Source organism: Tenrec ecaudatus, chromosome 11 (genome assembly GCF_050624435.1).
Source record: "Tenrec ecaudatus isolate mTenEca1 chromosome 11, mTenEca1.hap1, whole genome shotgun sequence".
NCBI lineage: Eukaryota > Metazoa > Chordata > Mammalia > Afrosoricida > Tenrecidae > Tenrec > Tenrec ecaudatus.
In genome coordinates, this window is record NC_134540.1 from 83,341,986 (window position 1) to 83,357,907 (window position 15,922).

The 15,922-nt window shown below is 38.7% G+C and overlaps 1 protein-coding gene across 2 annotated transcripts in view; it reads left to right on the forward strand.

Moving 5' to 3' along the window:
* The window catches only part of GCC2 (GRIP and coiled-coil domain containing 2), a 68,048-nt gene that overhangs the window by 37,743 nt on the left and 14,383 nt on the right, over positions 1–15,922 (forward strand). For both annotated transcript variants that reach the window (XM_075563356.1, XM_075563354.1), the window contains exons 14-20: positions 4,204–4,304; positions 4,401–4,478; positions 5,095–5,232; positions 7,830–7,951; positions 9,336–9,512; positions 11,951–12,168; positions 15,238–15,432. In XM_075563356.1, coding sequence (XP_075419471.1) covers positions 4,204–4,304; positions 4,401–4,478; positions 5,095–5,232; positions 7,830–7,951; positions 9,336–9,512; positions 11,951–12,168; positions 15,238–15,432 — 1,029 coding nt within the window. The remainder of the gene's footprint in view (positions 1–4,203; positions 4,305–4,400; positions 4,479–5,094; positions 5,233–7,829; positions 7,952–9,335; positions 9,513–11,950; positions 12,169–15,237; positions 15,433–15,922) is intronic.

Sequence of the window (15,922 nt, forward strand, 5' to 3'; positions counted from 1 at the left end):
CTGCTCACCACTTCCTCATTTTTGGTACCTTTTAAATTAATTTTTTTCATGATTTGGTGGGGGGGGGGTTCTTGTTTGTTATTATTTCCGATAGTTTTATTGGCGTATAGTGCACATATGGAATTCAGTAGTTTAGTCACATCAAGAAGACTTGTACAATCATAACTACAATTAGTTTGCCAACATTTTCTTCATTTTTGTGTTAATTTTTATTAGCTCCCCCGTTTCCCCCTTTTAATCTTTTTTTGATATACCTCATTTTTACTTTTAGCCTTGCTATATGGTTTATAGTATATATCCTGAACTTACCTCGAGCATAGTAAAATAATTTAGTAATTATATAGTTTCCCTCCCCTTTATATTATATCATGTATTTTACTTCTACATGTTAATACATTGTTGCTATTTCTGTTAGGAAATCATTTTCTTTCAAACCAAAAATCAGCAAATACCTCTATAGAACAGCAACCTGGTTTTGTAAATAAGGTTTTATTTAAACATATCCACACCCATTTTTTTCCCAAAACACATAAAAATACACATTGAAAAATAAGATTTCAAGAAGGAAGTTATTTTTGGCATTATATTAACCATTTATATGACTTGGTAGCCTCAAATTTTGAAATTTCAGCATTTCTGTAAGTACCTACCTTTCCAGAAGAATCTATTTTTAGATATGGCTTTCTATTTATATTTTTATATAATTAATATTTTTAATTAATGTGGAAACTGTACATTTATATGACATTTTGTATTGTCTTTGGCTACTTTCATCCTCCTGTGACAGAGTTAGGTAGCTGTGACTGAGACCTTATGATGGCCTGCAATCCTAAAACATTTCTATCTAGGTTTATAAGCAAAAGACTGAACAGCCTCTACTCAAAGAAATTAAAAATTAAGGGAAACATGGGGGTTGTTTTGCTTGTTTGTATTTAAATCATCTTATTGGGAGCTCATACACTCATCACCATCCATCCATCCATCCATCCACCGTGTCAAGCACAGTTGTTCATTTGTTGCCCTCATCGTTCTCAGAACATTCGGTGTACGTGCTGCTTCTGGTACTCTTCCTTCCTCTCAGCATGTCCAGATTCAATCAGGTATCCTTTCTTGTTCCTTAGGAATTTGTTCTAAACATATCTTATAGTGTGGCAATAAATTCTTTAAATTTATGTTGGTCTGCTAATATTTAATCTGCTTTCATATTTTGAAAGATACTTTGTTGACTATGGAATTTTAGATTGACACTGGGGTTTTTTTCCCTTTGAGTAAATGAAAGGTTGTTTCATTGTTTTTTGGCTTGCTTATCGCGTATACTCGAATATAAGCCGACCCGAATATAAGCCGAGGTACCTAACTATTACCTGGGAAACCAGAAAAACTGATTGACTCGAGTATAAGCCTAGGGTGGAAAATGCAGAAGCTATTGGTGAGTTTCGATAATCAAAACAAATGAAAATAAAATTACTAAAAATTGAGACATCAGTGGGGTAATGTATTTAAATATTTATATTAAATAAAAAACATAAATAAAAGAACAAGTCATTTAACATTAGTAAACCAGCACAGTACGTGGAAAATAGGTTCAACAAAAACAATAAGGTATCAACAATGATAACCCTAAGAGTACTATTCCCTAAGTTCAATCAGCAACCAAGCTAAAATGTAAAGAGTTAAAATCCTTCAAAACTGGAATTCCTCATCATCATTCGTATCCCAATGCAGAGCTTCAGCTGGTGTGAGGTCATCATAGACGCTGTCTTCACTGAGATCTCCGTCAATCACTGCTGTCATTTTCATACAAAGCGCAGTCTTCACTGCCATCGGTGCATTACTAATACTACATTTCTGGAAGGCACGTTGCACCATGTCTTCTGGAATGTCTTCCTATGAATCTCGAACCCACTTTGCTATTAACTCTATGTCAGGCTTCATGAGATTTCCTCCTTTTGTTAGTCGGGCTTAACCAGATGACATCCCTTCATGCCACATCCTTCACACACGGTCTTAAAAGGCTTATTCAAAGATACATCAGAGGCTGCAGTACAGATGTAAGCCCACCTGGAATAACGGCTAAAGTAACTTTACTAGATTTTGCCAATTTTGTTTATGTCATCTGATAGGTGGGCTCTGAACGTATCCCAAACAAGTAACGATGGCTTTTTCTTTAAGGCTACTCCTGGTCATCAGTTCCAAATTTCTTCCAGCCGTGTTCTTGTTCTGTCTTCATCTATCCAGCCTTTAACATGTGCATGCACAGTAATTCTTGGTGGGAAATTGATCTTTTTAGGCAAGGTCTTTCTTTTAAAAACAATGACAGGTCGCAGCTTAGTTCCATTAGCCAAACATGATAGAACAACTATAAAGTGTTTCTTTTTTATTTCCTGTGGTTTTGTGGAAAATGGTTTTTTTCTCCTAAACTTGCCACAGTTCTGTTGCTTGGAAGATCAAAAGTCTTGGCAGTTTCATCCATATTCCCCATATCTGCCAGGTTATAATTATAAATCCTTCTTCGTTTTATAATAAATGACTGGAATAACGTAATTTTTTCTTTAAGGTCTTGTGGCAGTTTCTGGGAAATCTTTGTCCTTTGTCTCAAACATACCAGTAGGCCAAACCTATTCATGAAGCGGGTACACCATCCTGCTGATGCAGCAAATTTTTCAATGGCTGGTGCTTTGTATTTGTCATCCTTAGCCATTTGTAGAGCATGTATGCGGATTCCCATGTGTGTTGCACAGTAACCATTTTGATGACACTCCATAACCCATTTATGCAATTCACTGTCTAGAGCCCTATAAAAAGACGTTAAACCACGACAAGCTTTTTTAGCTTTTGGAATGTGTTCCAAGTCAGCCTTCATTTTCCGCCACTCCCTTACTTGCTTTTCGTCAACACAGAATTCCCTACTTGCAATACTGTTATTGCTCTCTTCTGCTCTTGACCATCATTTTTGAAACCAGCCTCATGTGACCAGTGTTTTTTATTTGGTTCAATAGTATCCATTTCTAATAGGATAAAAAACAAAGACTTTGAAAAAGAACTTTAGTGGTAATGCCGCCCCCGCCTCCCCCCGTCCCCCATGAAGTGTTAGCCAGTAGGAGGTGGGGTAGTCCATGTGGGCAGGGGATACAGGAAGTGAATTAACACAGAGACCAGAGGGGAGAGACAGAGCGCAGCCACAGACACATCCTTACCAGTTCAGCTGCCGGCGTAAGTGAATCACTATGGGTCCTTCTGCGAATTGGAGCCATCCACATCATAGGACAGCTCTGATTGGTTAGATGTGAGTAAACAAACATTCAAAGTCCTGCAGTGTCAGCAGGGCTTTGAATGAACAGCGGAGAAACCTGTGATATAATGGGCGCTCATTTCCTGGGGGCATAGCCCTGACTTTACTTAGAGGTCATACTGAAATGCAGATGAGTGGATTTGCTTTAAAATAGTCCAAGTATGGTATAGAGACTGGTTGATGGTATTGGTTGGAAGTGGCATACTTTTCTTTAAAGGCAGGCTTGTAGGCCACACAGTCTATGTTGTGACTACTCAACTCTTCCATTTATCACGAAAGTAGCCATAATGACACATACATGAATAAGTGTGACTGTTTCGGGTGAAACAGTATTGACAAAACTAGATCCAGATATGCCTTGTGGACATAATCTGCCAGCCATGTGACTGAGTAAAATAAGATCGCCCATTTATCAGTAATTGTTAAAGCTGGCTGATGAGTAACGGGTACTCGTCATTACTGTCTACTGATGTCATTACTGTCATATATGTTTAAAATTTTCCATAATAAAAACCTAAAATATGTGTTTTCAACATCAATCCCCAGAGCACAGACTATTTTTTATTTAATCATTTTATTGGGAGCTCCTACAGCTATCACAACATTCCATAGTTCAATTACATCAAGCAGTAGTTTACAGTTGCTACCACAATCAGTTTCAAAATGCTTTCTTGAACTCCTTAACGTCAGCTCCCCTTTATCCCTCCCTCCCACACTCTACCCCTCAGGAACTCTTAATTATTAATTGATTGAGTGACTCAGACCACACTATCCAATACATCCATCCATCCATAAGCAATTGTGTTGTTCACTCCCCTCAAGTGGGGTTGTACAGAGACTCATTATTTGTGTTTTTGAACTTATAAAAATTGTTTTCACCTCTTTCTGTTGGAAATGACTTCTTACACCAGCTTCACTGCAGTCTTCAGTACAACAATATGAAGAAAAAAACACCAAAATCAAGCAATTGCTGGTGAAAACCAAAAAAGAATTGGCAGATTCCAAACAAGCAGTATGTTAATTTCTCTACTTTAAATTTAAAACCTATTCATAACCCTTGTGGTTGGTTGGGTGCTTCTCATTTGTAACCAAGATTCTCCTTCTGTAGGAAACTGATCACTTAATGCTTCAACAGACTTTGAAGAGTGAGTTGGAGGCAAGCCAGCAGCAAGTTGAAGCCTATAAAGTAAGACTCTTGTTACATTTACTGAAGGTTTTCAAAATGTTCCTTTGACCAGAAGTAAGGTATCATTTAGGTATTTTCCTAATTACTCCATTAGACAAGATTTCTCAACATTTTTAGGAAACAAATAGTAAACCAAACAGGGCCATAAACTAGGATACTGTCTACCTAGATTTTTTTATGTCTTTGAAAATTCTTTGTACATTAATACTAATGCAAAATAAAATAGACATAGTGGCCAACCTGCACCTGAACTTGCTGAGTGATAACTGCAGTCGCAAGAATCAGTTTATGAAATAAGCCTAAAAGCCTACTAGTATATAATGTTCCGAGATATTTAACAAGGAGACATAACGTGTCTGAATTTTTTTTTAATTAATAGAAAATTTATTTGGGCTTAAGGAACACTAAATTACTTACTGTTCTGAAAATCCCCCCCCCCCCTGCTTTTACCGTCTCTATCCTTTCAATAATAATTGAGAGATAAAAATATTTCACATTTTTATTACATTTCTTATATACGGATACTTACATCTCAAACTCTGGCTTTGTGTTGAGAAGCCGTTTAACCAGTTCATTCCTGATTTACTAGATTTTAATTTAAAGACTTGTGCCCTAGGTTCAGTTGGCGGAAGTGACATCTGAGAAACACAAACTTCACGAGCACCTGAAGACCTCTGCAGAGCAGCACCAGCGCACCCTGAGTGCTTACCAACAAAGAGTCACAGCTTTGCGGGAGGAGTGTCACACTGCCAAGGTACGCAAAGCTTGCAAAAACGTTATGTTTTCCACTTTCACTATTTAGTGGTTATTTAAGAGCACTTGTTTAATTGGATAGCCTCCTGCAGAGCATATGACCCTATCCCAGCACCATCTGCAACCATACCACCTCTTTGACAACTTTCATTTATGCTTGGCTTAGATTTGAATGGCACCCTGTTTTCAGCCTTCTTTTTTGTTGTGTCCATTTTTTTTTCCTTTGAGTTGTGCGACCGTCTTCATTCCCGCTCCTGCCTTATCTTTACTCCCTCATTAATGTACATTCACTGCCCTCTAAACCTTCCAAGTGGCTGTTTTCCATTTGGCCCCATGTAAATAGATCTTAAGAGCGCACAGTGCTTCTGGCAGATGAAGTTACCGTAGGTTAAAATTTTAGGACTCTGTGATTTGATCTCCCTTATGATCGACTTAAATCAGTTCTAGTTTTCAGTATTTTCTGCTTTCTTTTCTATTGAAATGTTTATGTTTTACCTTGTTATTGTTAGCGTTGCTCTTTGATGATTTTCTGCATATGAAATCCAGGATAGGCAATTCTGTACAGACAGTAACTGGACTGGGGTTCTTGGGGCACGGCAGGGGACATTGGGAGCCAGTAATGAAGAAAGTATTCTACATCTTGATTGTGGTCATGATTGTACAGCTTTTCTTGATATGGCTGAACTATTGTATGATAAGTGGATTATGTACCAATAAAAATGTTGGGGGGACGAGAATAAATATATATACGGGGGTGGAGAGCCATAGTGCTCAAGGCAGATAATTCTTGTGTAGTGAAGCTAAACTATTCTTTAAGAAGATTTCTGGGACTATTTTTGGCTTCGGGTTTAAAGACTTCTCAGTGCAGTAGGTTAGGGATTCATCCATCCTCCATGGCTCCAGAAAGTTGAGAGTTTACAAGAATTTGAGTTCTCTTCAGCATTTGTACTACTTTGATTCAAATTCTGATCAAATTGTTAAGTAATGATAGCTGCCATCATCCTGGTCTTGTGGCAAAGTAGGTAGTTGTTAATGGAGGCAATTAGCCACATATTCCATTTTCTTTTATCCTTCCTGATTATTTGTTTCTTTTTCCAAGTGAACAGAAACCAATTGTTCCACCTTGGATGGGTGCTTGCGTGCTTTAATACTACAGGCACTTTTGTGAGTCTGGGTGGACTAGAGAAACAAATCCAGAGACACTCAGATGTGTAAGAAAGCACTTTATAATCAAAGAGTAATTGTATTCAAAGAAGACAGCCCCGTCCAGATCACGTCCATAAGCCCAATATTAACCCATATGTCCAATACTTATCTATAAATTACCTCATCAGACTCAACGCAACACATGCAATGACGCCAAATTCAGGAAGATCACAGGCCAGTGGGTGGAAAGTCTTGTGGATCCCGTTGCAGTGGAAGCATCTCAATGCTGCCAGGGGTCTCCACGTGGCTCCTCCAGCTCCAGGGCTCTAGCATTACTTCAACTGTCTCGTCAGCAAGAAGATGTAGCAAAGAGTCTATCTTGGTCTGGCCTTCAGTGAGCTATTTGTCTCCGTGGCACCGCCAGATGAGGTCATCAAGTTGTGACTTCACAAATTTACACCAGATCATGTAACTACCACAGCACTGCTGAATATACTAGAGATAGAAATATACGTTTCTTTAGACCAGTTAACTGGGATGTCCCATGAAACCATAAACCTAAACCTCTAAACCCCAGAATCAAATCTCCATGAACCAAACTACCCAGTTTTTTTGCTTGCTTTTTATTTTTTTGGTGGGGGGTGGTCATAAATTTGTCACACAACTTTTGTTTTTTCCAGAATATAACTTATTGACAGTAATTATGTTAATTCCCATCACCCTAAATTGAAATGCCATACTTCATAACCAGTAACTCAATTTCCTCCTCTCAGCCCTCTGGTAACCACTAATAAGCTTTGTTATCTGTACTTCTTATAAAGTGAGGTCATATTTGTATAGTATTGTCTTTTTGTGATTGACATATTTCACTAGCTGAATGGTGTTCCAAGGGGTTTAAGGACCACATTTTGTTTACCCATTCACAGTTATGGGCACGTAAATGTTTCTATCTTTTGGCTATTGTGGATAGTACTGCAATGAAAGTTCATATAAAAGTATATTTGAGTCTCTGCTTTGGAGTCTCTTGAGTTTTACCTAGGAATAAAATTGCTGGGTCATCTGGTAATTCTGTTTTTATTTTATAACTCACTTTCTTTTTATTAATTTTTCTTGTATTTACCAAAAAAGAAAGTATCATAAGTGAAGATCTTTTAAAGCTTTAAAAACAAAGAATACAATTTATAAGCCATAAATTAATCTTATCAACAGAAAACATGGTAGGCTCATCTTGACCAAGAAAATTGTATCATTCAAAGGTTAAATTTATTTTTTAAGATTAAAACCAAAATAAGTATATATTTTAGTGAAATTAATCAGTGAGCTAAAAAGAAGGTCAGCTGTTTTCTCACTTTCAGCAACAGATTTTCATCTCAGTTCATTAATATCTGAAAGAATAAGTCATATTTCAATAAAGGATGATAGAAAGATTTTTCTTTCTCTTAATTCTTATAGGCAGAACAAGCAGCTATCACTTCCGATTTTGAAAGCTACAAAGTCAGAGTTCATAACGTTCTAAAGCAACAGAAAAATAAAGGGGTGTCTCAGGCTGACACTGCGGGAGACAAACCAGAAAGGTAAGGCCTGCATTAACAACACATGCAGGAATATCTTTCCCCAGCGGGTTTCTCATAAGTAGTTTGAAAATGCTACTTTGATTCCCTTTGACTGAAACAACCTACTGACTTCACTGTGTCTCCAGAACAGGAACAAAAACTTCATTCCTAAGGGCCCTAAAAAGTAATGCGTAAAAGTGAACAGTGAAACCCGGATAGCATTTATGAGCTGTAAACTAAATAATGTCTGCATAGGATCTGATAAGGATCCGGGCTAACCATATGTTACTTAAAACATATACTTATTTCACAAAGTCTTGACCAAATTTTGGTGTGAACTTTATTTTCTTAAAATATATTTATGATTGATGTATGTATGGATTGTGATAGGAGTTGTATGAGCCCCTAAAAATGATTTTAAAAATACATTTATGAACATTTTGATTACTATTTGAATAGTACATTCCTTCTTAAATGCTTCTTTAAGATAGCATGTAAATCCCTTTTATAAGTTACTTAAAAATATGCTGGGGACAAGTTAAATTGGAATACCGTAGGAATGTGTGTTTTCAAAGCAATTTTATATCTACCCCTCACGGTTCTAAACAGTACAGACTAGTCTGCCAGTTTATGTGTTTGTGCTACTGCAGATTTTTGTTTAGGAATATTAAACATAGGGATTATAGACTGAAAGATTGTGAGATATTGTCCATACAAATACTGAGATCATTTTAAAGCTGAAAATTATTGGCACAGTTAATGAGTAAATACAAAACTCTCAGTATTTGTAAATCATCTTAACAGTCATGGCTGCATTTGGGGTTAAAATTCCTTCTACTTCTTACATCTTAACCATGTGTTATACTAATTGTGGCAAAATTGTGTATTTGTATTTTAACTGGCCTCCAACTACGTTTTTATTCTAAAACTGAAGAAACTCTTGTTTTACATATCTGATTTTACTTTAACTTGATCTAATCTAATATTCTATAATTGTTATGTAAAAAAATTTAAACTAATCACAGTCTTATAAAACATAAAGCCCTGGTGATGCAGTGGGCTAAGCATTGGACTCTGATCACACAAGTCCATCTGCCTTCCTATGGGAGATGGATGAGACTGTCAACTCCTATAAAGATTTACAACATCAGAAACAAATGGAGTCGTTCTGCTCTGTCTTATAGGATTGCTCTGTGCCTGAACAGCTCACCAGCAGAGCATTAGGGTTTAGTTATTGTAACAAAATATGCAAAATAGGGTCCATGTTGTGGTCTCTCTGAATTTCTCTGGCAGTTATATTTCCTTTAGATCCCTGTATAAAAATAACAAAAATATCACATTGAAGAATTAAAGGCTCACTCTTTTCAGAAGAAAACAATTTTTTAATGGCTCCTATCTGTTGTAGGGAACACCTGGAAATGCTGACTGACCAGCTAAAAATCAAATTGCAAGATACTCAGAGTAATTTACAGATGAGTGTGTCTGAGCTTCAGGCACTGCAGTCTGAACACGATACCCTGCTGGAAAGGCACAACAGGATGCTGCAGGACACCGTGTCCAAAGAGGCAGAGCTCCGGGAAAAGTAAGCCTGCTGCAGCGCTAACACTGATGGTGGCCTCTCAGTCTTTGTCTCAGAACTCCTGTGTTGTTCCGTGGGCTAACACGTTTGAAAATGAGAGATGTGGTTTCTAAACTCTTGGTAACTGTGTTCATTCTGCCCTACAGCTCTCTCCCCGATGGTTGTTTTCTGCTTATCATGTTCATGAACAATTAATACTCATCTGCTGGTCCTGTGTTCTGTAGCTCCTGTGACCTTCATGGCCAAGCTGTCCCCCTCTCACCCCCCCAAAAAAAACCACTCCTGCTGTCTTACACAAGTGTCAAATTGCAAGCATTACTTTTCTCTTTCGAGAGGAAAACATTCAAAGAGCTGCTGACTAAAAAGGAATATGCAGTTTATCTTTAGAACTCTGTCTTCAACATTGTTACATTTGTTAATTATATCTCATAAATTGTATGGATATAAATAGAGGCCGAATAAACAGATTTTGAAATTTGAACTCCTCTAATAGAGAAATAGGGTGGCAATATTTATTTGATCTTAGACTGAGTAAGGAGAGTCCACCGCTAAGTATCTTTCATCCAGGATGTTTGGATGCATATGATAGCTCAGGAATTGCTTACAACACAGACTTCATCTTATGCCAGCCCTAAGTGTAAGTTGGCTTTTTCTTGGCTTTGTAATCCACAAACAATTTTTTGAACACAATGTAAGTATAATTGATTTCACTAAAGTAATATCAGCATTCAGTAGCCCCTGTCTGTGTATATTAATGTGCCAGGAGCTCTTCTAGATCGTGCAAACTGTTCCGAACACTTTGAGCTAAGTCTTTGCTGCCCCACCTCTCCCCAAAATATTAAAATCTCATGATATTCATATTATCTGTGCCCTGACATAAATAGGCTTTTCTTTCTGTACATTCTACTTTTAAGCCATTTTTAAGATTTTACCTTCTCTCTAAGAAAGTTAGCTTGAGATTATAAAACCACTCCATAGGAATGTGGTAATTAGGCTTGTCAGCCAATGTTGGCATTAACCAGAGGGCAGCTAATATAAACAGCCGGCAGGCACGGAAAGAGAGCAGTGACCTTCCATTAGTGTCTTTGTGCTGGTTCCAGATGTGGGAACTGAGAGTTTAATTTTCAAGTAAACAATTTAGAAGTGATACTGATAGCTCCTGAAACGAAAAGCCTTGCCCTGGCACTCAGTGTGACTTTTTACGCCATACAAAATTGTTTAGTGAATGCCGGCGCCACTTCTTTGACGAGATTTTGGTGGCTAGTGTACAGACAAACTTGTTTACCCAGAAAAAGCATGTGCAAAGAGCAGCATTACATGAATATTCTCTACATTCATTATTATGAACTTGACAATTGAAAGAAGTTTTCTAAAGTCTCGTGTTTGCATTGCATATGTCTTTTCTTCCACGAAATCTTTTTTTAAAACCTGTGTGTCATTCATGTGTGTAATGCATAGATTGGGACCTTAGAAGATACACAGCGTTTACTCCTGGGATTGGGACTTTTCACTGGGCCGGCCTGGGAGGTGATGGGAGTAGATGTGTGGGACATGAGTAAAGGGGGATTTCACGTTTTTCTTTTTTTTTTTTCTGTATTGTTTGACTTTTTTGAAAATGTGCTTGTTGATCCCTTCTGTAAACAAGGAGGAAGAAAAGAGTATTTTTATCAAAACCATGCATAACACATCAGCACTACAAGTAAACCATTAAAAGTAGTGGTTCCCAAATTGTAGGTCCATTAATGAGTGTCAGGCTGACAATCGAAAAGTTACATAGGAAACTGCCAAAAACAGCTGTCCCTGAAACTGAAACCTTATCAGAAGATTCTCAATCAGTAGCTCCAGGATAGCACTCAGTAGCTATATTATTCCAGTGGTTCAATAATATGGCAAGATTTAGAAGCAACTTTCACATTTCATTTTAATTTATATGAAAGTAGTTTCTCTTTAAGGCGTTCCTTATGAATCAAGTGTTTGCTATTTCCAGGATAATGGAGAGAGCCTGTAGCTATACAGTTTTTTGTTTTCTAAGCCATACTTTTCTATGAACTACCCTGTAAGTTGACTTGAAGACATGGTAATTAAAAGTATGTTTTCTTTATGCTTTAATATTTAAGTATAGTCCTATTTTCTGATAAACCATGAACGGAGTCCCTCGTTGGAACGACAGAACAGTTTGTTAACCAAGGTTCCTCTCTGAACTGTTCCTCTTTTGATACACACAAAATTATTTGAAGTAGATGGTGAGCAGTGTCAATTCTCCCAAGGTGGCTCACAGTGACTACAAATGCAGATGTAAAAAAGGGTAGTTAATGTACACAGGGAGTGAATGCCTTGAGACATTAAATCTTAATTCTCTAGTAGAACCCGGTTAAGAAAGGCTGAATCAGCATGGAACATTGAAAGTTGCTAAGCTGCTGCGACGTTTCTCTCATCCTTAGGTTGTGTTCAGTACAATCAGAGAACATGGCGATGAAGGCTGAACATGCACACACTGTGAATCAGCTCACGTCTCAGAACGAGGCCCTTCGTAGCAGTTCCCGGGAGCAGGTGCGACATTTGCAGGAGGAGCACAGAAAGACCATAGAGACTCTGCAGCAGCAGCTCTCCAAGGTGGAAGCGCAGCTTTTCCAGCTCAAGAGCGAACCTGCCACAAGAAGTATGTCTGTACCATGGAAGTATTGGTCGTGTTTTTTGTGTATTTATGACACAGGAACTCTTCAAATTGTTTTTAATAAATCTCTTCACAAATTCTTAACAAAATAGACATTTTACCAAGTGGTAGCCAGTTTTGATCCTATAATGAGTTTTGGGCTTTTTATTGGGAATAACCATGAACCCTCTTGATTTTATGTAGCAGCAGCCTATTAACCTCTTAGAATCCTGATTTGCATGTACTTCTTACCCCTCCGGTAAAGGAGTATTTACTTTTATTGGACTTCGCCACCTCCTGCTTCCTTCCGTCAGCCTCATGATGTGCCGTGTCCCAATGTGTCGCTTTCTAATCGGAAACATCAGTGAGAAGTCAAATGACATATAAATACCGAAGCAACACGGAATTTGTAGAATGTCTTGAATAATGCAGCTACTTCCCTTTCAAATGCATAATTACACTGGGTGCTTATTCACATGGTGTCTTCCATTCTGCTTCCAGGAAAAGGTATCAGCCAACAGGAGGGCTGTATTTTAATAGTTAATAGTAAATCGATGGGTGGTTTTTTACCCTGGAAATTGTCACTTGGGCAATGACAGCTGCAGGTCACTTGGCAGGGTCAGGAACCAGCTTCAGTTTATATGCTAAGAATCAACAAAGAAAGTAACTAGCTGGTAAAACACAGATTTCACAAGAGATTGTAATGTAGGAATTAGCAGTGGAATGTGGAAGAATCACTTGGCAAAGCAGCAGCAATCTAGGAAAATGCTTGTGCATGAGGAGAAGGTGATGGCTGGAAAAAAGAGCAAGGGTAGCAACTCCATGGGCTAGGAAAGAAGTGGAATGTGAAGCTAAAAATCTGTGTTTGGATTCTGGTGCTTGCCTACGAGACTGTGGGCAAGGTCGTTTAATTTCTTTGAACTTTAGCTTTCCTGCGATTAAGTAATGTATTATTTGTAAGTGTCTTACAAGTCTCAAAGCCCTATGTAACAGGTCATTATTAGCGAGCAGGAAAAGATTTCCCAAGAAATGTGATCAATTACTTAGCTCCCCTGAATTCTGCACTTTCACTGTTTGCCCACCATAGAGGAGCAGTGAGTGGGCTGCAGGGATCCCTCCCAGAGCAAGAGTGTAAGTGCAGGTGACCAACTAGAGCTTCTAGTACACACGTTTCAACACGCGAGTGAAAAGTGCAGGGATCTGAAATATCTAATCCGCAAAATAACTAGATTCTAGTTTTAGAATTTTTTAATATTTAGCCACAGTATGGTTCTCTACTGTAATAAAACTGAATGATAGCATATTATGAACTCTGTGTCACGTTGTGAATTCAGCTTATGTGCCATATACTATCAAGTCATTTTCAACTAAAGGCAGCCCGTGTGACGGGGCCTTACCTAGGCTGTGATTTTACAGCCCAGAACAGCGGGCAGGTTTGAACTGACAATGTTTGTTTCAGCAGCCAAGCGCTTATCTGTTAAGTCACAGGGCTCCTCCTTATGGAGCTAGTAGTGATAGATAGATGATTTATGTTAAAATTACTTAGGTGATTAAAAGTTCAGTGGATAAGTTTTTAGACTTTTCTTTTTAATCACTTTATTGGGAGCTCATACAATGCTTATCACAATCTATGCATCCATCCATTGTGTCAAGCACATTTGCACATTTGTTGCCATCATCATTCTCAAAACATCTGCTTTCCACTTGAGCCCCTGGCATCAGCTCCTCATTTTTCCCCCTCTCTACCCATTCCTCCCTTCCTATGAACCCTTGATAATTTACAAGTTATTATTTTGTCATATCTTACACTCCAGCGTCTCCCTTAACCCACTTTTCTGTTGACCAGCCTCCAGAGAGGAGGTTATATATAGATCCTTGTAATCGGTTTCCCCTTTCTACCCCACCTTTCGCTCCACCCTCCCGGTACCACCCCTCTCACCACTGGACCTGAGGGGTTCGTTTCTCCTGTATTCCCTGTGTTTCCAGTTCCCATCTATACCAGTGTACATCCTCCAGTCCAGCTGGAGTTGTAAGGTAGAATTGGGATCATGATAGTAATGGGGAGGATGCATTTAAGAACTAGAGGAAAGTTGTATGTTTCATCGTTGCTACACTGCCCTCTGACCAGCTGGTCTCCTCCCCGAGACCCTTTTGGAAGTGGATGTTCAGTTGCCCACAAATGGCCTTTGGGTCCCCACTCTGCACTCCCTCTCATTCACAATGATGTGATTTTTGTTCCTTGATGCTTGATACCTGATCCCTTCGACACCTCATGATCACACAGGTTGGTGCGCTTCTTCCATGTGGGCTTTGAAGCTTCTGTGCTAGATGGCCACTTGTTTACCCGCAAACCTTTAAGAACCCATATGCTATATCTTTTGATAGTCGGGCAACATCAGCTTTCTTCACCACACTTGCTTATGCCACCATTTGTCCTCAGCGATCCTTTCAGGAAGGTGAGCGCACAATGATAGGATTTTCCCCTCTTTGATGCCTGAAACCTGATCCCTTAGACACCTTGTGATCACCCAAGCTGGTGTGCTTCTTCCATGTGGGCTTGGTTGCGTCTCAGCTAGATGGGCGCTCATTTATCTTCAAGCCGTTAAGACCCCAGACGCTGTATCTTTTGATAACTAGGCACCCTCAGCTTTCACCACATTTGCACCCATTTGTCTTGAGCAATCACTAGACTTTTTCTAATGTACACTATATGCTTTTTCAAGGAGCCCCGGCGTCATAGGGGTTATACATCAGGCTGCAAGGTTAGCAGTTCAAAACCACCAGGTACTCTTTGGGAGGTAAAAAGAAGGCTTTCTACTCCAGTAGAGTTAGTCTCAGAAGCCAACAGGGGGAGTGCTACCCAGTCCCATAGGGTGGCTAGGAGTTGAAATTGACTCGATGTCAGTGAGTTTGGTTTGGCCTTTATATATTTTTTCAGTCATTCTGTTTCTCTCCTTTTCATTTAATAAATACCCTAGAATGGTTTTAATTTTGTTATGTTTCCCTGTTAAGATGGAATCCCTCAGTTTTAACAAGCTCACCTCACATGTTTCCTTTTTAAAATGATTTTAACAGGCCCAGCCTCTTCACATCAACCTTTGAAGAACCTTCGAGAAAGGAGAAACACGGACCTTCCCCTTCTGGACATGCATGCCATAACCAGGGAGGAAGGAGAAGGCATGGAGACAACTGACATCGAGTCTGTGTCTTCCAGCAGCACCTACACTCAGTCTTTAGAGCAGCTTCTTAATTCTCCTGAAACGAAACTTGGTATGTGCCTTTTAAACATTATTGCCCTATTTAATTTTGCTGTATTACTTGATAAATGTTACCCCAAATTATAAATGCTTTCGTGGTTCACTCCAACTAAGTTTCTTTCCATGTTCCTGCCTTATTCAAGCATAAACTTTAAAGTGTTTTTTGTTTTGTTTTGTTTTGTTTTAAAGAAAAACATTTTTCACAGAAAAATGCTTGCTTTGCTCTAGTCTTGAGCAAGAAATCAGCAGTTGGAGTTCTAGATTGCTGGGTGCTGTCGAGTGGGTACTAACTTTTAGCATGTGAGCAGAGTGGAGCTGCCTGCCTCTAGGGCGTCCTTTATGTAACCTTTATGGAAGCAGATTTCCAGGTCTGCTCCCTGCAAGGACTGGCAAGGGTTGAACCATCAAACTTTTCAGTTAGCAGTTGAGCATTTAACTGTACCACCAGGATTCTTGGGAAAGTTCAACAGCAATAGAAAATAATAAGTAGTACTGTGATAATA